Source organism: Gopherus evgoodei, chromosome 3 (genome assembly GCF_007399415.2).
Source record: "Gopherus evgoodei ecotype Sinaloan lineage chromosome 3, rGopEvg1_v1.p, whole genome shotgun sequence".
NCBI classification, from domain to species: domain Eukaryota; kingdom Metazoa; phylum Chordata; order Testudines; family Testudinidae; genus Gopherus; species Gopherus evgoodei.
This window is the reverse complement of record NC_044324.1, coordinates 51,676,404-51,699,243: the sequence shown is the minus strand read 5'-3', so window position 1 is coordinate 51,699,243 and position 22,840 is coordinate 51,676,404. Positions and strand designations below refer to the sequence as shown.

Below are 22,840 nucleotides of genomic sequence, written 5' to 3'. Positions count from 1 at the left end.
CATTTCTGTTGGAGAAGGAGAATGTCATCATATATCCAAGCTGTTGGGAATTAACACATGGTAGATTTAGTAATATTTGACAATAGCTATCTTTTTAATAGAGTTCGAGAATCAGTAATATTTAATAATATTCAGTGAGGGTGGAAGTTTGTTGTTATCCCTGATAACATTTCTTATAAAGAGTCTTAGGTAAAACCTGCCCTGTTGAAATCAGGAGTTTTGCCATTGACTTCACTGAGGCCAGGATTTATTTGTTATGGATGTAACAAAAAAGTTTACTTTATGTATGGAAAAACATATAGATCTTGCTCCTGCTCCATCCACAATCAGTGGCAAAACTCCCTTTTAATTTAATGGTGTAGGTAGAATTGGGTGCTAGTTGTCAATAACAATCATTTAGTTACTGTACTGTAATACTACTTCTCTCATTATTTAATATTTATATTTCATGCATCTAATATTCTCACTTAACATAGGTTTCACAAGAAAATATTTCTGTATTAATTACCAGCTGATAGTTACAAACATATTTGATGTTTAACTTCATCTGACATCAGTATTAGTTAATCCTCAGTATGCCTTTAATTATAATACTTATGACTACTCAAAAGTTGACATTTGACCCTAATAGGAACCATAATTTAAAATATTGTTCTATTTCCACTGTAGCTGATTGTATTTGGAAAATACTGTGGTTCTACTTTTTAGAGTATAACATATCATGATTGGGTTTCAGCTTTATTGTGTTTCATTGATTAAATAGCAAGCTTCTTGGACTGTCCAATAAAATGCTTTTTGTTTTTATTTTTTAATCCTGTTACTAACAGCCCTGCAAACTGAAATTGGAGTTTGAGTGTATTCTTTGTTGCTAAACAATCATCACTGAATCTGCAGACCCACTTCTATCCATGGTTATACCACGGCAACTGCTATTGTTTTAAATTCTGTTCTCAGATATACCCAGGATTACACAGGTGTAAATATGGCCCCTCAGTTTGAAAGAATTGCTATCTAAATTCTATGATGCACAAAACAGAATATAATCCATCTCTTTGACTGTATTGGATGTATTGCTACCACGAGTAAAAGTGGTGAAACCTCTTTTGTCTCAAGGAAGTGAATACACATAATGAGAAGCAAGGGCCACAATCCTTTCCCTTCTGAAATCAATGGGAGAACTATTTATTCACTTCAATGATGCAGGATTGAGCTTGGTAAACAGATCTGCTGAGCAAGAAGGTGTCCAATCTACTTTTCACAGTCACACCACTCCTAAAGGGAATATAATATCAGTTAATGCAATTGGTTTTGATTATTTGGGATACAATTTTCAAAAAGACCTAATTCCCATTTCCATTGACTTTCAATTAGACTCTAAGTCACGTCAGTATGTGCTTTTGAAAATTTAACTTTTGGTCTATTATTATTTTTAAATGTTATTTCTGGACATACTGCTAAATGTCTGAAGCAGTTTCTGGTATTGAAATATGCATGGTATGCAAATACATGTTTATATTCAGTATTTTGTTTATCTCTTCCAAATTCAGAAATTGAGAAAGGAGGTTGCGGAGACCCAGGAACACCATCATATGGAAAAAGGACTGGCAGTAGTTTTCTACATAGAGACACACTTACCTTTGAATGTCAGGCAGCTTTTGAACTTGTGGGAGAGAGAATGATCACGTGCCAACAAAATAACCAGTGGTCTGGCAACAAACCCAGCTGTGTTTGTAAGAATTGCTTTGATTTTTCCTTCCTACTAAATTCTTGACCTCAGCCTATTCCTTTTTTTTGGCACTTGCAACTCACCAGCAGGGAAACATTTCAAAAGACCTTGAAGACGTGTTCAGTGATAACTCTACCAGATTTTGTATTTAATTGAAACATTTAATACTTTTAATGTAAATGTGAGTTGAATAAAACCCTAATTGAGAGATTGCTAATAGCACAAAAGTGTTCAGTAGGATATCATAGCACATATCTAGTGATTCTGGCAGGGTGAAGTACTCTGCATATACACATCAGTAAAATCTTTCTTTTTTTAACAACTTAATAAGGTTGCATAATAATTTAAGCAATATGGGGTTATTCAGCACAGAACATGATAGGTAAGATCAGTGGATGTGATTTTTTTTTCTTTTAGCCAATAAAAAATATTTATAGTCAAGTTTGCACTTTGGATGCATTTAAATGATGTCAATTTATATAATTCAGAAGTAAAACAGAGTAAATCTTTGCAAGTGGGCAAGTAAATTATGCTTTTTATCTATCTTCACCATTTTTAGAAAATGAACACCTTCTTGCAGTTTTACAAGTATAGCACAGGGACTTGTCTTTTGAGGTCATTTTCACAAGCACTTTGGAGCACAATTTAAAAAGTTAACGGGGCTTGTGTTGCTAACATTGGTCTACACGCAGTTTTTGTACAGGTTTAACTGTGGTGGTTAGAGGTGAGATTTTCGTTTTACTGAAATAGCAATATGAGTACAACCCTTAGTGCTGTTTTACCAGTGTAGCTTATTCCCCATCCCGTATATGAGTAAGCTGTGCTGGTATAAACAGATTTATATTGGTGTAACTACTTCCACACTATGGTCATAAATAACTTTACTTTTAAAATGGCTAGTTATTTTATGTTTCCTTGTTTGTGTGTTTCAAAAATTATCCAATTTATGTTTGAGACAAATAGGTTATTTTAATAATTTAATTATAATTATTGAGGGTAGAAGAAGTGGATTTTTGCAATATTTCCTTTTCAAAAACATGCCTACTTTTAGTAATAGTGAGGTGATGGTTCACCAAATATTCAGAAAACTGAAAACTGATGCAAATCTGTGTTTTCATAGTTCACAAACTAGTAATATTGCAGTTTTCTTTTTAAAAATAAGATGTATTTAAAATTACAACCTGCTTTAAAATTGAGATCAGGCTTTTAATTTTTCTAAATCTGCTATACATAGTGGGCCAGGTTTTCACTGTTGCTTCAACAGATCTCCAATTGTGTGTGCACAACTTTGTCCGTGCATTCACCCTTCCCCCACCATGATCCTCCACAGGTCAGAGGACATGCACAGGGGACAGATCTTGTTACTTGTTCATTCGGCTGATATAATTTGCATATGCAGGATCCTTTCGCACAAATGGGTTGTGCAGAAGAGTGTGGCAGCCTTTTGAGAATCATTGTGTGTGTGTGTGTTTGTGTCTGTAATTGGACTTTTCATTTCAGTAATCAGTTTAGCTTAAAATTTTAACTCTGGAAACAACATTTTCAAAACAGTTACTTAAGTCCTATAAGACAAGAGAAAATGTATTATTAAACAGTCAAAACATTGATTTCAAATTGAAACAGGGTAAGGGATAGAAAATGTCCAGCCTTTGTGTGGGGTGCAATGAATCTTCCCCTTACTCTATGTACTCCCTGCTCAGATACCAACCACAACTCTGAATACCAGGAATTGTTCCTGGCTAGTGGTGTTCGGGGTGTAAGCCATCCCAAAAAGAATGAAACAGAATCATGATTTACTTCTTTTCTCCCACTTGTACCATCTACCAGAGTTGGCCAGTAGTAGAGGTGAGCATATATTGCCTCTGTTTTAGAAGTGGATTAGGCCATGTCTACACTACAACTCATGCTGGCAAAATTTATATCACTCAAGGTTGTGAAAAAACAACCCCCGGAGTGACAGAAGTTTTGCCGGCATGAATGGTAGTGAGCATAGCGCTCTTAGCAGGAGAACTTCTCCCACCAGCATAGCTGCTGCCGCTCATTGAGATGGTTTTATTATGTTGATGGGAGAGTTGAGGTGATTTTATTATGATGATGAGAGGCTACATGAGTGATCTTACAGTGACACAGCTGGATTGGTACAGCTATGCCACGGTGAGCTCACTAGGGTAGACATGGCCTTAGTGAGCATTCTTCTTTGGAACCTTTTAGACCACCACCTCACGCAAGTGAAGACTTACACTATCCACTACATGAGCTTATGCCTTACTGGCACAAATTGGCTTCACATGTCATTTTTGATTGTCACATGAGTGTTCACACAAACTCCATTACTACTCTCAAACCAGCAGACATGCATCCAGACTCCACTACTTTTATGCACATTCATTTAGTTCACAACACTATTGTTATGTACTCTTTTGAAAAGGATTCTGTTTGTGCTTCTAACAATAAATAACTTGAAAGCTCTGACAGTGTCATATAGCCACATGTGAGGAACTAAAAAATCATAAATGCATAAAAAGGCTGAAATAAATGCTAGACCAGGGAAGTAGTCTGACATTATTAAACATGATCCCATTACAAGCTTCAGCTAGCAGGAGTCACGATTTGTTAGCCCAATCTTCAAAACCATCCATTTTCCACAGAAAACAAAAGTAAAAAGAAACATGTTTTGTATTATTGCTAAATGTTATTTTGAGAGTCTGTTATTGTCTCTCTTAGTCTCATGCTTCTTCAACTTCACTACACCATCTGGAATTATTCTTTCACCAAACTACCCTGAGGAGTATGGGAACAACATGAACTGTGTATGGTTGATTATTTCGGAGCCGGGAAGCAGGATTCATCTGATTTTCAATGATTTTGATGTGGAGCCTCAGTTTGACTACCTTACAGTGAAGGATGATGGGATTTCTGATTTACCAGCTCTTGGCACTTTTTCTGGCAATGAGGTCCCTTCCCAGCTGGCTAGCAGTGGGCACATAGTAAGACTTGAATTTCAGTCAGATCACTCTACCACTGGAAGAGGCTTTAATATCACCTATACAAGTAAGCACCTGTTTGTCTAGTTTGATATTAAATATAACATTTTAATTAAACCCTTTCTTTGGTCACAATAATACAAAAATGAATTAAGAATGTGTGTGTTTAGACAAACAGCTAATTAAATATCTGAAGGAAAACCACTGTATGTGTAATTTTAAGATATGAGGTCTTAGTCTTTAATGTAAATTGCAAAAATTATAGTATCTATATAGCATACATATGACACTCTTTCACTGAAGAGTTACTGTTTTCAGTTAGTTTTCCAACATTCTGTGTAATCTCTGATTGTTTACTTTTACTATATAAACAGCTTAGAACCAATAACTCTTATTTTCAATATTTTTTAAATTAAGAAACTAGTATGATGTGTGTAAAAATGTATAATTGCATCTGTTACTTGGTAACCCCTCCTTCATATATCTGTTGAAGTGCCTAAGTCTAAGGTGCTCTTTGTTGAGATGTCTGATAACAGATGCTGTCCTGAAAGTAACACTGCCACGCTTGCTACAAACTACTGGCCCTTTTGGAAATTTTGGGTGAGGCAAGGGTAGAGTAGGCATGGTGACTGCCCTCTTACTCCAAGAGATCTTCCTCTTAGGTTGGAGGTAAATTGGGCAGTAAGGCTTGTTCTCTTGCAGCCTGTGATTTTTCCTGTCCTATGGATAAATCAGTCTTTCAATATGGTGCCTTGCCAAGCACTAAATACACATTAAAAAAAATTTCACCTATCTTAAGTGTACTTTGTGTTAATGTAAGTAGATTTAATGTAGAATTTTTGCTGTCATTCTTGCACAAGTAATCTGAGGCTTTTGTTCTATTTTTTTCTTTTTTTAAATCAGCCTTTGGTCAGAATGAGTGCCATGATCCTGGAATTCCCATAAACGGAAGACGTTTTGGAGACAGATTCCTTCTGGGAAGTTCTGTTTCTTTTCATTGTGATGATGGCTTTGTTAAAACCCAAGGCTCTGAATCCATAACCTGCATTATGCAGGATGGAAATGTTGTGTGGAGCTCCACTGTCCCACGCTGTGAAGGTAAGGGACACTAGCCTTCTTTTGTCGCTACTGTCTTACATAGTATAACTATTTTATTTTTTATTTCCTTTTCACATTTAGAACATAATCAAGACTATTTTGGCTTTTGTTTATCAGTTTGTTTGTTTGTTTACAATAGTTTCCGTGAATAGAGAATAGTATGTAATATCTTAAGACAATATACACATCTTTCAAAGAATAGAGTATCACTTGAAAACTTTTTGTTGTAGATGTGTTGAAATTTTGACCACCACCTTTGTCTATTAACTGTGAGTTATGGCTAGTGAAAGGATATGGTAATTTAGATACATATGGCATATAATGGAATGGTGGTAGCTGCCCTATAGTTTAGGCTGAAGCTAGCTTCCTATTATAAGCCTGAATTGTAAATTCTCCCTATAACTTTCCCAAAACAAACATATCCCCTGGAATTTTTGAATGTCACGTGATTATGGGGCAGATTCCTTCATTTTTACCAAAATTCCAAGAATAAATACATTTTAAAAATTCTGGTACTTTGAAAATATACGTGTGTGTGTGAGAGAGAGAGTGAAAAATTCCTAAATGCTCATTATGTCTCCAAAATTACTTGACCTGAAAATTCCAACTTTGTTTTTTTAGCCTTGCCTAGGAAAATATATTAATTAGATCAGCTGTACAGAATACTATCTCACTTTGCTGTGCCAAATATAATATAGAAATATAACGGTATAATAGGCCAAATCCATTATTTTCTAATGGATAAGTGGCAGGGCATTACACAAACTTAAGCCAAGAAGTAAGTAACCATTTTTCTTATGTAAACATTATGGTCAACAAGTTGCATGTCCTCTGACCTCAGATTAGTTCCAAATACTCACTGATATATTTTTGTAGATATAGGGCTAGACCTTCATAGTGTAAATCGTCATAATTCTATTGATGTCAGTGGAGCTACACTGAATTACACCAACTAAGGATCTAGCCCATATTTCTGTCAGTATTCTGGCTGTGCAAGAAATCATTTCTTGAAAGATAGTGTGCATTTTAAAGAAATTTAGAGATACTGAAAAAAGCTGGCAGCAATTTGATAAGATGTGTTAGATGTAAACTTAAGTGCTGCACTAGCAAGATTCCTAATCTTAATAGGACCATGTAATCAACTGCTTGATGGAGCAGTTTTTGCCTAAAGCAAGAACAGTCTATTCCGAGGAGGTTTCTTCATCAAACCAAGTTTTCTAATTTTTAAATTCTGTACAAATAATTGGTTCAGGATTCAATATCCTCTTTGTAAAACTTCATTAGAAAGTTTTCATAGGTGCACAAGCAAAGGAACCATGTTGAGAGCACAGGGAAAGAATGAGCAGGGAGAAACAAATACTGAAATGATTGTCTTTAAGGAAATACATTTGTACGGTTTTATCCTTCTCCCACTGAATCTTTTAGGACATTTGTCATTGATTTCAATAGGAACAGGATTAGGGTCTTAATTCACCAATCTAAAAGACTAATAATTTTTCAGTAAGTGCAGTTCTTTCAACTTAAAATAAAAATGTCGTTTATTTAAAAGCTATTTCTTAGTGTAGATTTTTTTTTTAATTCTGACAGAAGGTTTATTTTTTCTGATGGTAGTTATAAACCAAGTGTCCATTGCTTCACGGTAGTTTGGAGATAATCTGGTCTGATTGTGCATGCTCATGACTTGATTGAGCTACTCTGTTATGTTCTGCTTTCAAGCACATTTCGCAATCATAGTAATAAGTGATGTGTGAAAAGTTCTTCTGCACAGGATAATACTTTATCTGCTGCAGATCAACAAAAGTTTTAATAAGACTAAATTGATTTTTTTAAAATAATATAGGATAAATTGCACTTTTTGTCAGCCTTAAGAGAGTACAGACTAGTAGCATTCTGCTAGCTAATATTTCATCCATCGGCCTGAATCTGTACTTATTTGAATTAATATAATTCAGGGAAAACTGTACTGAGATCAGTAAAACTATACTAGCATAAATCTTGAGTAAAATCAGAATAATCTCTTGTGAATTCAGTTTCTGTTACAAAAAATATAATAAAAACATGACCATTAATTCACTTGTCATAGCTTCATATTATTATTAATTTGTATATGGCATTATTGGTGTTCCTGGCACTGTTTGAAGAGACTGAAGACTTGAAGTAAGATTTTGCACAATGCATCACAGAACTCTCAGTCAAGAGGAAGGTAGAGCTAAGGTGCCTTTAAGACATCTTTAATATCCTCCAAATTCCTATGTGCTTCAGTGGTGCTTGGAATCTCCCCAGAGCTGCATGCTGTGATCCACTCTTGTTAAACTTCTCTTGCCCCCAGCCTCACCCCGATACATACTCTACAGCATGGCTTGGGAGGGGTTTTTGGAAGACAGCCTTACAGCTTCTTCCTCAGTCCCTGTTCCGGGGGATTTCTCCCTTGTCTGGATCTGGGGTTTTTAGAGACCTGTTACACTGCTTCCAGACCTTTTTATAAGATCTTTAAGATAAGCAGTTCCATTGACTTCAATTATTACTCACCCAATAAGGTACTACTCAGTAAGAACAAAGGTGGCAGAATCAGTCCCATCAATTGTGAGTCCTTGTTCTTTTATCTGTGTATCATTCCACACAAACCTATGGTGCATAGTCAAACAAAATCACTATTTATGAAGTAATGTGCTACTCAACCTACTACTTAGAAAAGTTGAAGAATCAAGTTCTAAATGAGCTGTGACAAGACACAATGTGAGGAATTATGCCATTCAGAGAGAGAGAGAGGTGTGGGCTCTTTATAAAAAATAAGTAAGCAGGATTACTTTTGTCATATAATATATGTCATTTGTTCTTGCTTTTCAGATTTTCTTAACAGTTAACTGAACACGGTGTGTGTGTGTGTGTGTGTGTGTGTGTGTGTGTGTGTGTGTGTGTGTGTGTGTGTGTGTGTGTGTGAGATTTATCAGCCCATTTAACTGTAATTTACAGGTATATATTTCACTACATATATATGCTTTTATTTCCCAGCACCATGTGGTGGACATTTGACAGGATCGAATGGGGTTATCTTGCCACCAGGATGGCCAGGATATTACAAGGACTCGCTAAATTGTGAATGGGTGATTGAAGCAAGACCAGGACATTCTATTAAGATCACCTTTGACAGGTGAGAACAAGAGAGAAGTCAAACAACAAGATCTATCTCAAGACAAACATAGCACCCACATGTTGAAAGCAAAAGTAAAGGAATTGGAGATACGGAACACTGCATTAGCTGCTCCTAGTAGAAATCTCCAATTCTGTGCTCTGTGTTCCAATTTAAGAATTGTGAACTTTCAGTAGACACACACCCGTGCTCTGTACCAAATTCTGCTCTCATTTGTGCCAATGTAAATCTCTTGAAATCAAACAAGTAGCAATGGATTTACAATGGTACAAGCAAGAGCAAAATCTTGCTCAGTGCCTCTATGCAGGTAACTTTGAAAATACAGTTAGCACCTGACTGAGCTACTCCAACTTTACACCAGCATTACTGAGAGAAAAATTTGGTCCCCTTTCCTCGAAGGTTCAAGTTGTAAATCACTGTTTTTGGCATAGGCACTCTTTTCTTTTTTAATAGTAAAATTTAGTTTTAGTTAAGTTTAGTTTAGTTTGGTTTAGATGATGGGTCAGTCTTTCAGAGAGATTTATAATTAAAGACCTGTAATTCTTTGCATAGAGTTTCTTTAAAACTGTTATGCTTTTGGAAGCTAATGATAGCATAATTGAGTTTGTTTCCTGTCAAGGTTCTTACTTTTTCCACCTAACACAAGTGCTGTAATAACTATTGAACCCCAAGAAGGGTAACAAACATATGTTGCTTGTTCATTTAGCCTTAGCTGCCCAAACAGAACAAGACTCACATGGAAAACCTTAGTACATCTTAAAAGATAATCTTGCCATACTGATAGCATATAAGATTCATAAATTGTTGCATAAATTAATAAGATCAGTATTTAACAAGGCAAAAGTATTAATTTTATAGGTTATTTAAGTATTTTCTCTAGCTTTGGAAAATAGAGGATTTTATATTTTACTGTAAGTCTTACAATCCGCCTTCAGTTACCAAAATAAAATTTTCTAGCGCTTCTGACAGTGAGAACAGCATTTGATATGTAAATGAGCTCACTGGTGGTTTTGATGTTGCCAGATCAAATGCACCTTAGCAGCCCAAAGTGCACTGAAATAGTCCAGAGGTAGTAGCAAAGGATTGGACAGTCCAACTTACTGTTTCATAGTGACACCTTCTGCAGTTCATGTCATCTTAGTAACTCCTGCACGGGCAATGAAAAATCATTGGCTGATTATATGTTCAGAATGACTTGGCCTGGAAATTCTGATTTGTCTTTCATTCTGAATATGAGTGAAGGATAAAGAGTTCCCTCCAGGATGTCATCCTCTGGAGGGGCCAGGCACAATACAGCAAATCAAAAACAGGAGAAGCTATGATGTAAGAAAGCACCAACATCCTCAGCAGCACAAGCTGACATAGAACTCACCCAGCCTCTTCATGACTAGCTTCCCAAATACACAACTGTTAGTGTGTTGCAACATAGATAGAAGTATAAGTTAATGATTCAGAATAAAATAATAGACCAGTCCCACTCATCAGCCAAATGAAAATCAAAACAACATAAATGATATTGGAGAGAAGCTTTGAGTAGCTGGTATTTGTGTCATATAGCTTCTCTCGTGCGTGCGCGCACGCTCTCTCTCTCTCTGATCCCCAATAAGGAGAAAAGAATATCCTTTCATGAGGTGTTGTGACAAGAAAAATAACAGTTGTCTTTTTTAATGTTATACTTTTCTTTGGTAAAGATGGCATAGATCTTTTTTTTTCTTTTTTCTGGCCATCAGATTTTAAAGAATCAGCTATTATATGGCTTAATGTAATGGGTGGCAGGCAGATCATTTTGCTGTGCCCACTGGTGCATTGCTAATTACTTATGCCATGGTTCTTATGCTGCAGTAACCTGAGGCACTTAGATTATTTCCCAATGAACCATGGGAAACTTATCTGTCCTTCTGGGACAATGGCTTTTCTGGTGTCTATGTGACCTTCTTTTGTTGAATAGGTGATAACACCTCTTATGGTAAACTAGTATTTCGCACTTCGTAATGTTTGTCTCCTGACTGTAGAGTTTACAGTTTTAGAGCAAACAGTTTTAAAGTTATAGATCAAACATTTAAATATGACCTACAAACATAGGGTGCAGATGTTATAAGAAAGATTAATGCCTGCAACATCCTACAAACATTTCATAAAGTTGAAACCCTAAACATATTCTTAAAACCATAATATCTGTTTTAACAATACTAACACATAGGTGACTTGTTTCCAGCTATGCATTTGTCTTTGTTCAGTGAGGTCTATGGGCCTTGACATGAGCTGGCACCTGGTCTGTCAGCACGAGGGCAAATTGTGGGAAGGCACTGCCAGACTGTCAGCACTCAAGCCTGCATCCTCACTGCAAAGTGAGTGGGTTACCAGCCCAAATTAAAGCATCACCTGGGTTTTAGCATCGAGCTCCAGACAAGCCAGATAGCCTGGGTTGAAAACACCACTGAACTTGGATCAGACAGTTTTGTGTAGGGGGTAGGAGTAGATGAAGGGCAATACCTGAGTAGGAGACCAATTTAACTCTGCAGTAAAGACAACCCCTCAGAGGCTCAGGACAGTCATTTACTTACCTTTGTAACAGTCAGGAGAACATAGAGATTCTTTTAATTCTGAGTGAGTTTCTTCCTCTTTTTATAGGGTTCTGAAAAGTAAGAAATATAAACTGAGTGGTAAGAGAAAACTATGCTGAGACCTAAATATCCTTTGCCTGCTGCTGATTTTGTTGTGTGAGGGATAGTTTTTAATAGATTCATACTAATAGATATATGAAGTATAATGGGTCTGACTGGGAAGTTTGTTCTTGTTATATCATCATTACCTATAAAACATAATTCTTTCTTAACATAATTTTGATTACTTGTTAAATTAAAACAATTTACAAAAAAAGTATTATTCTCATTTGCTCATTTGACACAATTCCACACATTCCCTATTTTCAGTCCTCTGTAACAACTAGAATTCAGTTTTCGTTCTCCCTGGCCCACTAATGATGTGTTTCTCATTTTGTTAAGACAGTTGGAGGATATTTGCTTTCAAAAACCATGTTATTTTTATACAGGGACACCAGGTTTCTTGCCCCCAGAGATTAAATCAATCATCTCCATAGGAGAGTTACATAAAATGTCAGTTATAGCATATTTTTCATACTTGGTCACAAAATATAATCTTACAAAATGACAGAAGTCTATTTCTACATGAATGCCCTCAAACTCTTTGAAGATGTATTTGGAGTTGAAACTGTGACATGCAAACTGATGTACAAGGTTTAGGTTTCCTAGTTCATAAGGCTATCTGATATAACTACTAACAGTTGGGAAAAGTGTTTGCTGTGCTGCATGCCTGCCAATGCTGAGGCTAGAGATAGGACTAACCTAATACAGGAATGACTAGCAGAGAATGATTGCATACTTAGCCACCCTTCATGAATCTGAACTCAGTATGCTTGGAAGCACTGTGGTCTACTGGATATGACACTAGACTGGGACATAAGAGACTTAGATTTTATAGTTAGTTAGGACCTTCTGTGTGATCTAGGGCAAATCACTTTGCAAATAGACAAAGATTTGAAGGGGCAAAAAGGCACAGAAAATGTAAAGTGATTTGCCTCAGATTACCCAATAGGTCAGAACTGAGGAAAGAAAGGACTAGAAAGGAGGAAGAAAAAAACCTGACCTTTCCTTAGTTTTAATTATTTTGATGCGTCTGTAGACGTTCTGAATTATATATTATCTGAAATTCTTGGTCACAGTTACATTGGAGTTCTAACATTTTCTGAAAGTTACATTATTATTCTGTTTATACACTAATTTGGTATGTTCCTTTTCAGATTTCAGACGGAAGTTAATTATGATACTTTGGAAGTTAGAGATGGGCCAGCAAACTCATCACCATTAATTGGAGAATACCATGGAACACAAGCACCACAGTTTCTTATTAGTACTGGCAATTACATGTATCTGCTGTTCACTACAGACAATAGTCGTTCCAGCGTTGGCTTTCTAATTCACTATGAGAGTAAGTCTGAGATTTCTCTGATAGATTTTTATTCAAAATATTAAAAATAATAGGACAATTATATACAAATTATCATAAATATGTTTGCCTAAGATCAAATGATGTTTACTCCATATCTATCTTAGGAACAGATTCTGAAACCTATAATCATGTCGAAAGATTTTACTCAGTGTCATGGAGTAAGGTGCTAAGCAGCAAGAATAAGGTATCAGAATCTGGCCCTTGGATTATAAACTCTTTGAGACAGGGATAGTCTCTTCATTTTATGTGTGATATATAAGTACTGTGTCTAGCACAATAGGGCCATGATCCCTGATTGGGCCCTCTAAGCAATACTACAATGCGAATAAATAAATGTTCTCTTCTGTGAATCCCACAAATAACTGTAATGATGTGATTTTTAGGAATTGTCTATAGAGCTTTGTATAAGAGTATAATTTTAGGCACCTAGGTTTGAAAAATGCTGTCCTACATAGATAGTTACATACATGCAGTGCATTTACACGTGTGTATTTTGTGCACATGTAGGCCAACACTTTCTAACCTAAAAATGGCAGGGCAGACAGAGGTAGCAATGTGCCTGTAATGCAAAGTTTTATTGACATTAGTGAAATCCAACTGAATGTTTAAGCAGTAAGATCTTATCTAGCATGAGAATATCAAAATCTGTCCAATAATAATAATAATTAATCTTTACACTAAACACAGAACAGGACTGAAGTACTGGAAAAGCCTGAGTATTCATGGGATAAGACAATACTAAAATTCCTGTCTCCTGGTAATGGCAGTTCAACTTCTGTGGTACTTTCTGTAGGAACAGAAGTTTATCCTAATATCCTTGGCCAAAATGTCCCCTCTTCTACTCTTGAGCACTGTGCTGTATTCCAGTTGACTTCAGTACTCCATTCCAGAGCAGACTCTGTTCTTAGGGCTTGTCTCCATGGCACAGTCCGAAGTCAGAGGGGTGTGATTTGTAGAGCGCTCTAAAGTGTTGTGCTTTACGTGCCCCATGTAACATAGGACTATGTTAAGGTGAACTCGGTACCTTTTAGTTTGCACCCTCAGGATCTAAATTGGGCAGTTAAAGTCAAGACCTACATAGTCTGGTCTGCAGTGCTGTGTAGACAAGCCTTAAGGTAGTGTGTGTGTGTGTGTGTGTGTGTGTGTGTGTGTGTGTGTGTGTGTGTGTGTGTGTGTGTGTGTGTGTGTGTGTGTGTGTGTGTGTGTGTGTGTTGTTATTTTCATCAATTAGTATTGTCTGGAAACCTCTCTGTAATCTATAGGAAATCTAGAGCCACAGTGTGTCAGGGTTGTATGCCATAGTGTACATCTCATAGCTCCATCCATACGGACAAGGTGCTTCTGAACACTCATTTCTGATTCAGATATGGAGAGGACTGAGTTTGAAACTAGTGGCAGTGCTTGAGTGGGTCATGGTATTTAGAAGGGGAGCAATAACACCAGATTGGTGGTGGCATGCTGGAGAACAGTAGATATGTGTTTTTTATGGAGAGAATCAGGTCAGGTTGCTGAGTGGGACACGGGAGGGGGAGCATCTACAGCTGCTTGTGAGACAGTGAAGAACAAAAGGGTTTGAGCTCAATGACTGTCTGTAGGATTTGGCCAGTGGTGTTAAGAGACTTGAAATCAGGCTGTTATGAAGATCAGAGTTGAGGAGCTCCAATAGTTCTGCAAACTCTTTAAATTCTAGGTCCTGAAATGCCAACAATAGCACTTGAAAAGCCAAGAGAAGTTCTGGTATCAAAATGAATCTGCCTTCAATAAAGTAAAATACTATTTTTATTTATTAGAACAATTTCTGAAAAGCTTTTAAAACCACATTGGTTTTCTGTATTGGGGGTATTTTAGCTAGAAAAGAAACATTTAATGTGGAACATTATAAAAATACACTTTAGTATTTCCATATTTTTTCTGTATATCTCTGTAGCATATATCTTACTCTTCCTGCATCTACAATAACAATTTTATCTCTGTTCCTTAATTAGACTGGAAAAACTAGTGCCCAGTCTAGCATTTTAGTAATTCTTTCATATTGTCTATTTTTTGGTTTTTTTCTCTTTCTACACAGGAAGTACAGTACTGCAACAGTGCTCGAGCTCATTGTATTCTTATATAGGTAAAGTGCCTGGTATATTCCTAGGTAATAATCAAATAATTTGGCTTAGCAAAAATATACCAAATCTGATTAATGTTGAATCAATCTAAGTTAGATATAAGCAAGGGGGAAATCGTAGTGTTTTGCTCTTTTTATGATAATGTAGATCACTGGAAAGATATTAAGTTTATAAATAAATATTATATTTTTACTGTTACACAAAAAGCTTTGAAGAATAGTATTCCTTGTGGGTGGATGAATGGGGGCTATATAGATTTACAAAGACACAATATGGAGATAATAAAGCACTGATTTTCAATAGGTATGCAAAGTATGAAATCTATTTCTATTACAGTTGTCACTCTTTAAAATATTCATTGTGGTTTAATGCAAATTTTGAACTGTATTTGCACTTTTCTCTGAACTTAGAATAAGAAATACTACAAATATTGTAATAGACTGAACTACTGCAATAAATGGCCAGCTTTTAATAACAATATGACACCCCTCAGGGTACAATCCGGGGTAGAGTCTGCACCCTTTTTTCTGATACATCTCTCACCACTTTAGTTCATGTCTTTGTCGCCTCATAATTGGATTAAAGTAATATGCTCAATGAGGGATACCTTAAATTCTTTCAGAAACTGAAGCTTGTGTAAAATGCAGCAACCTGCTTTTTGACATCTTGTTGAGTGTTTCACCATAAGCATATTAAAACAGTGTTTCTTGATTTCCAGTGGCTAACTGTAGATTTCCAGATGGAATTTAAGATGTTTAAAGTGTTGCTATGGACCTTAAAATCCCAAAATGGCTTTAAATCTACCTACCTGAGGACTTGGGAACATTATAACAATACCATACTGTTATATGGGTATAACTCCCCACGTGGCCTTTCTTATTCTGGATTTAGGATGCCTTTTTTAATTTAGTTTGTCACTTTGAAAGTTTTTTTTTTAATCTTATTCTGGAATAGGTGCTTCCTCATGAGAAGTTATAGACAAGCCCTGAGAGATTTCTTCTTGGCCCTGCCATGTGCTGCAGGTGTGATCTGCAGTGTGCTCAGGCTCAATGTCCCTCAATATAAAAGAGAGATGGCTTCTATGGAGGGTTGGGGTAGTGCACTCTATAAGGGCCCCTTTCCTTGGAATGTGCTTTCTTTCTTGGTCTGAAATAGCTTGAATCCATTGACTTGCAGAACGTAGTGGAAGGGCCATATGTTTAAGAAGGCAGTGGAAGAACTAAACACAGCTTGAGATGTTTTGTAGAGGAAAAGTGAGGGACTTCTTTCATTGTATTCAAGTTCGAAGCTTATTTGGTTATTGTTGTAATTTCTGAGATTGGTGTTTCCTTCCATACTAAAACACATTAACTTATTGTATTTGTAACCATGTCAGAAGTTCACATAGGTGTGTCTCTTTTTAAAAAAAAAAATGAAAACAAAAAAATAATTAAGAAATAAAATTTGGGACCTACTCTGTCCTGGATCATTACATAATTTTGACCAGCTTTATTTTTAATATGAATATTTTGATATCCTCTTTTTCAGTTATAAAAAATTAATTATTGACCCACAGGTAGCATCCATTTTTCAAAGCTGTTTCTTGAAGTGGTCTGCAAAAATTGGCACAGTGAAATATAAGTGCATAGGGACCTAACAAGCTGGGCTAGGTCTTTTGTGAGTTCAAAATTATACAGGGCTAATAAATGATCCTAGTCTTCTTTTATATAAAATTCCCATAGATAGCATTTGAACAAAGATGTTCTTTTGATATCAAAAGCAGCAGAACTCCAACTTGCAAAATTTTTCACATGGGCTCCTTTTAAGCACAGATTAGAGCCATAAATGAAGCATTTTTTTCTTCCTTTAAAGGTCACCTGCAAACAAAACAGGTTTGCTTTTAGTTGTATGAAGTAGGTATGAACACTTATTTTTCCTTCTCCCATAGCTATCTATATCTATCTAGCTAGATAGATAGATATCTATAAAACTTCAGAAATATCAGGAATATCAAATCTGTTTTCCTTGTTTTTGCTGGAGGACCAAATACTTGGAGTGAGACTTTCTCAGCCCAGCATGTTAAATCTTTCAGAAAGATTTGTTTTCCTCCTAACAATTTGCTAGGCATTTGAGTTAAATGTGCATTAACAAAAATATGCAAAACACAATTTTTAAAAGTTTTACCAAAACTCCTTTCCCTTCTCACTTGTCCATGTGCCACTCTTAGTATATTTGATGTGATAATACCACCAGCTGTCCATATTTTTCAGAGCAGGGCTCCCATTGGTGAACCTTATCAGGTTTAGAGATGTGTGCAGGAGGCAATGGATGAGGAGAGAAGAAAGAAGTATAGGTTTAGGGACTGGTTGGTAATGCATGTCTGCAATCTGCAGTCAGAAATGCCAGCCATCTATCCAAAGAACTACAGACTATCAGAAACAGATCTAGAGAGAGGTAGGGAACAAGTTTGCAGATCAAGGGTCTCTTACGCCTGGCCTATATCCATTCCTCACGGCAATCAGGGGCTGGCTGGATTCTCTGTATGAGGCATAGAGCCAGAGACGTACTGCAGAAGATCTTGAACACGTGACATACACAGTATATTAGTCAGCTTTTCTTGGTGTATGTGAAAAAGGATATGGCAAAGGAGGAGGATATTTTTTTCCTATTGAATTATAATATTTCAAAAGTGGTTTGAGTCCAGGATATCACAATACCAGGTGTGTAATATTTTCAGTTCCTGTCAACTGCTGCAAGAAAGTGTCAGTGCTAAATTTAAAAACAAAACAAAAAGGAGAGTAATTGTTTTTCTTCTGGAAATGTTAGCAAGTATTTTATCCAGAAATGTCAGGGGAAATTCAGTTGTTTTCCTAAACAATATTTGTAGTAAATCTGAAGACTGAACTCAATCATTAAACTGTGAAATTTAGGGATTTTAATACTGTTTAAGTGAAAAATTAAATGTGACCTTTAGTAACTTGCTACTGATGCCACCATAATATTAGTTAAAGTAAAATATCAGAAAAAAGCCTTAAATAAAAATGTGAGTCTTTAAGACTGAATATATCAAAAACTACTTCAGTTCTGTAGATAATTCATTAAGTCCATGTCTTTAATATCTGCAATCTGGCCATTTGTTTTCATTTATTAATATGATTTATGGAAAATTAATGAAATGCCTTGTAGATCAACTACTATGTATCTCAACCAAAATATTAGTACAATGTCTGTACGTTTCTTAGGTAAAACTACTGCTAAATAATTCAACATTTTCAGGAACAAGTGATGTGCATTTCTGTGATCTTTAAAACCTCTTGCCCCACTATCCCCTCTTGGGTCTCTCAGTTGCCCCTTGGTAAATTGACCACTTTTGCAACTCACCCTTCTTTGGGCTGGATCCCTCCCTCCTAACCTATTCAGACCAAAAGAAAGGTAGGTGCTGATGTCCATTGACTCTCGTGACTTGTAGCCCTCTGCTCAGGTTCCCTGGAAGGATATTTCTTCTTGGAGAGAGAATACAGAGTAATTCTCTAAGACAAATCAACAGTTCTTTTTTCTTTTTCTTTCTTTTTTTTAAGTGCATGGGTGTTTATTTTTTCTTGTTTGCTTGTGTCCCCCTCCCCCCCCCATTTAAAAGTTCAGAAGCTGTTTTTTATTAGGGTTTTATCAATTCCTTTGTCCTAGGAGTATATATAACAGTTTCTAGATGTCCTGATTACCTGCCCCCACACCATGCATGCAACTCAAGATCACTTGAACACATTCTGAGAAACTCCAGGCTGGACAGTCAAATGTGAGTGGCAGCAGCTCCTCCATTTTTGGGGTGCACAGACCCATGAATCTTGGGTATGTTCACACAGCAAAAAGAAAAAAAAATGAGGGGCAGGGACTCAGAGCCAAAATCTCTACCCTGCTGATTTTAGCCCTACAGTGTGAGCCCAAGTCATTTGACCCAGACTCTGAGACTTACTTTCATGTTTTTGTTTTGTTTTGTTTTTTTGCTGTGTAAAGATGCCCTTAATGGTTTGTATTCATTGTCCTGACTGACTTGGAGTGGAAGTTCACAGAGAGATTTCCTCCTGCTCAGTTATGTTGTTCTGGCTGATCCATCTGAATTCTTTAAGGAAACCAATATTTCCATGACTGAGTAGGAAATGAAAGTGTTTGTAGCACTCATATTCTAATTAGGACAAAATATAGCTCAAACAAGGACAATCCATTTCTAAGCATCAGCCTATATGACAGTGGCTAATCTTTGCAGAAAATCTTCAGTGGGACCCTGTAAAAATCTAGCATAATTAGCGTTATGACGTCCCTTAAATGAAATGAAATGTTTTTAGGAATAAAAACTATGAGGACATCTTTTTATTCACAGTAGCAAATGAACAGCATTTACAAAAATTACAAATTTGATAAGGGTGACAAACATCATTAAGATCCTTCAGATACCCCAAGGTCAGTTTCAGAAATGGTAACTTAAAACTAAAGAGCTCCTTATCTCCTTTTAATTTATAAAAGAGAGAATTCTTGTGGACAATCCAGATACAGGGCCAGATTTGCAGCTATAGTGATGGATTGCACAGCACAAATCTGGGAAGGCGAGTAAAAGTGGCATAAATTCCACCTTCATACTTCTCCAGTCTTGGACCCATTGCACAGGCTGGGCTTCAAGCATCAGTTAGAGCCTCTGCTGCTCCTGGGTGGCCGGAAGTAGAGTGGAGGGAAGGAGATACCATGCTACAGTCACTGCCTTTCTGGGGGAAGAGAGCAGCTCCCCACCACCACCACTCCAAGCGGGGTAGGAGGGGCCATCGGGGCAGAGTCAGGGAGGGTTGTAGTATGCCTGTAGCCCCAGAGTGACCTAATCTGGCCCAGAATGTAAGGATTCATTGATTGTTAGCTCCTCTAAATTCCCATATGACATGCAAGTGGTTGTTATTAACAAGACATGATCCCACCACAGTAGAACCTGAAAGATACAAATCAGTTACGGACTTACCAGTCAACTGGACACCATGTGGACCTGGAAGTAATCATTCAGGCATCAGGGAGACAAAACAAAACAACCCCCGCCCCCAGCCAAACTCCAGCAAATACTGTATTGCGTCAGGGCTTCAGCTACAAAGGAAGGGAGGGATTGGGGCTGAAACCACGGGTGGGGGGCGGGGAGAGATCAGGGGTCCGGGCAGGGGCTTGGGGCTTCTGACCCTTAGGAGCACTGGGGCTCTGGGCTTTAGACACCGGGTGTAGTGCTGGGACTTGGGGCTTCAGCCCCGCAGGAACTCAGAGCTATAGCTATGGGGGGAGCACCGGTTTCAGCCACAGCACTCCCCCCATAGCTAAATCCCTGAGCCATGGCACTTCCCCCTCTCCTGCAACTGAAACTGGGAGTGGAGCCCCGGGGAGTCCTGAGCCCCTGCGCCCCTCACGGGGCAGAAGCTGGGAATGGAGTTGTGGGGCTAAAGCCCCAAGCCCCAGCACTCCCTCAGGTCTAAAATCCTGAGCCCTGGTGCTCTCGTGGGGCAGAAGTCCGAGCTCTCCTTCCCCTCCACGATCGAAGCTCTGACTTCCCCTCTGCTGCAGCTACTGTCCCAACCCCAACAAGGCTGAAGTCTGTAACATCTTGTTCAGAGTTATGGACAGCCTCCATTCCTAGTGTGTCAGTAACTCTGAGGTCCTGCTATGTTGTTATATGCTTATTACAGTTAAACCTTGAGTATCCAGATCCTTGTTATTAAACATGTATTACATTGGATACAGTTTCTCCTGTGAATCCAAAATACATATCACAACTAATTGTATTAATCAAAAAATCAGTTATCTAAATATTTTGGATACTGCCCCAGATATGTAGATAATTAGAGTTTGCCAGCATGTAATTTTACAATACAGTAATTCAACTAACAATTAAATGATTAAGAGATTGAATGTAAACAAAATATTTGTGATAGAGCTAATATGGAAAAAAATGTAAGGTGATTCCATGTTAGGATTCCCCTAGATTTCAGTATTTATATCATAAATTGTTTTTCATGCCCAGTGTAAATAGACATCAGTGAAAAATTTCAGATCTGCAGGCTTTTTTTCCCCTCACATACTTAGAGAGTTACAAATTCTTAGAGTTTCTTCAAGAAGTTTTCCATTTTTGTGTGTGCTTGTTTCTTTTTTTATTTACCTAATTCTGCTCTTGTGATTTAATATCAGATATTGTAAAGAACAAGTTTACTCTAATATAAGGTAAATAGATACAGGTCACGTGGGAAGGGCAGTATTAGGAAGATTTTATTTGTCCTTTGCCTATTTTCAGGAAAAAAATAATAGACTTCAGTCTCCAAAACTGTCATCCCATGACCTTTCTGGAGTATTAAATTCACTAAAAACATAACAAACAAAGTTCACTCTAATACACACACTCACACCAGTTTAATAAGTTCAGTGTGTAATATTAAAGTGCCTTTGTATGCTGCCTTTCATATTATAACAACAAATTCTTGTTTCCACTTTAGAGCTCAAATGATTAAACACATTTCTAAAATAATTAATTTTAGTTCCAAGTCATTAAAGAATGTTTAATTGAATCAATAATGAAGAATCTCTATAGCCAACACAACAAAAAAGTTGAAAAATATGTCTAAATGCGAGCATCTACACAGCTCTTTAAAATACCATACCAAAGCTTGAGTTCTAAAGATCACTGTGTTTTGCAGTAATACTTAACCATTAACTAAAATCCCATATGTTTTGGGGGAGAAATGGAAACTAAGTTATAAATGTTAATGTCTGGGAAGCTAAAAAAATATTGTGCTTTTAAAAACCTAGGCAAGAGAGGAAATTATTTTATGGATAATCAAGATCCCCATATTCAGAGTTTAAATGGATTCTTTTAAAAATACCTTGTGAATAGCTTGCCATTTCTCATCTTGCACCTCTTCGGATAGATCTGTATCTTTGTCCATTCCTCTTCCTGCTTTTGTTTTTCGTCCTTCACCAAAGTCTCTTTCAGAAAGAAAGCACAATTAAGTTAAGTTAGCCATATCATTATAAAATCCTAGTGGAGACAAGACATAGAGTAACTTTACCTCAGTGTAAATAGTGGAGGTAAACCCTGGACGTTCTCCCCTGCCCCGCCCCCACAAACACACTTCCCCCTGTTTTTACGTCAATATAGTACACTGAGATTAAATACCCTCTTCTTGGTCTCTAAGATTTTTACAGCAAAATATCTATTTCAAATTAGTTATCTTGTTGTACCAACAGTTTTTTCCTAGTGAAGACAAACCCAGTGGCCCTTTTGTAAGACAAAAGGAAGCCTACTTGAATTCAGATATCAACAATTTTATTCCATCAGCATAAAGGATCAAGTGTGTTCTTCTTAATGACACATCCATTTTCAATGCACTTGTGTTGTACCACTAGCTGGTGAACTATGTGGGTGTGCTTATGATGCTACAATATGATAGAATTTTTGGTTCTTTCAGTTTGCTTTTTAGAAGACCTTTGAAATTAAACACAAAAAATAAAAACTATGTAAGAAGAACATTGCCCAGTTGGAAAAGGCAAGCACTGAAAAGATAAGGAGTGCTACAATTATGGTTGCCTGTGCAACCTTAATTTGGCCCCCTTTGTATGGATGCATTATGATACAGACTTTAATTATATGATCACATTCTATTTTTTCAACAGGCAACCTTAATTTTGGCATTTTCTAACTTTTGAGTGCTTGAATTTGCAACCTTAATGTTGTTGTAATTGTTGTTAA

The 22,840-nt window shown here is 36.8% G+C and overlaps 1 protein-coding gene across 2 annotated transcripts in view; it reads left to right on the top strand.

Moving 5' to 3' along the window:
• The window catches only part of CSMD1 (CUB and Sushi multiple domains 1), a 2,060,432-nt gene that overhangs the window by 1,536,597 nt on the left and 500,995 nt on the right, over positions 1–22,840 (top strand). For both annotated transcript variants that reach the window (XM_030555566.1, XM_030555565.1), the window contains exons 13-17: positions 1,548–1,730; positions 4,451–4,777; positions 5,614–5,808; positions 8,821–8,959; positions 12,780–12,967. In XM_030555566.1, coding sequence (XP_030411426.1) covers positions 1,548–1,730; positions 4,451–4,777; positions 5,614–5,808; positions 8,821–8,959; positions 12,780–12,967 — 1,032 coding nt within the window. The remainder of the gene's footprint in view (positions 1–1,547; positions 1,731–4,450; positions 4,778–5,613; positions 5,809–8,820; positions 8,960–12,779; positions 12,968–22,840) is intronic.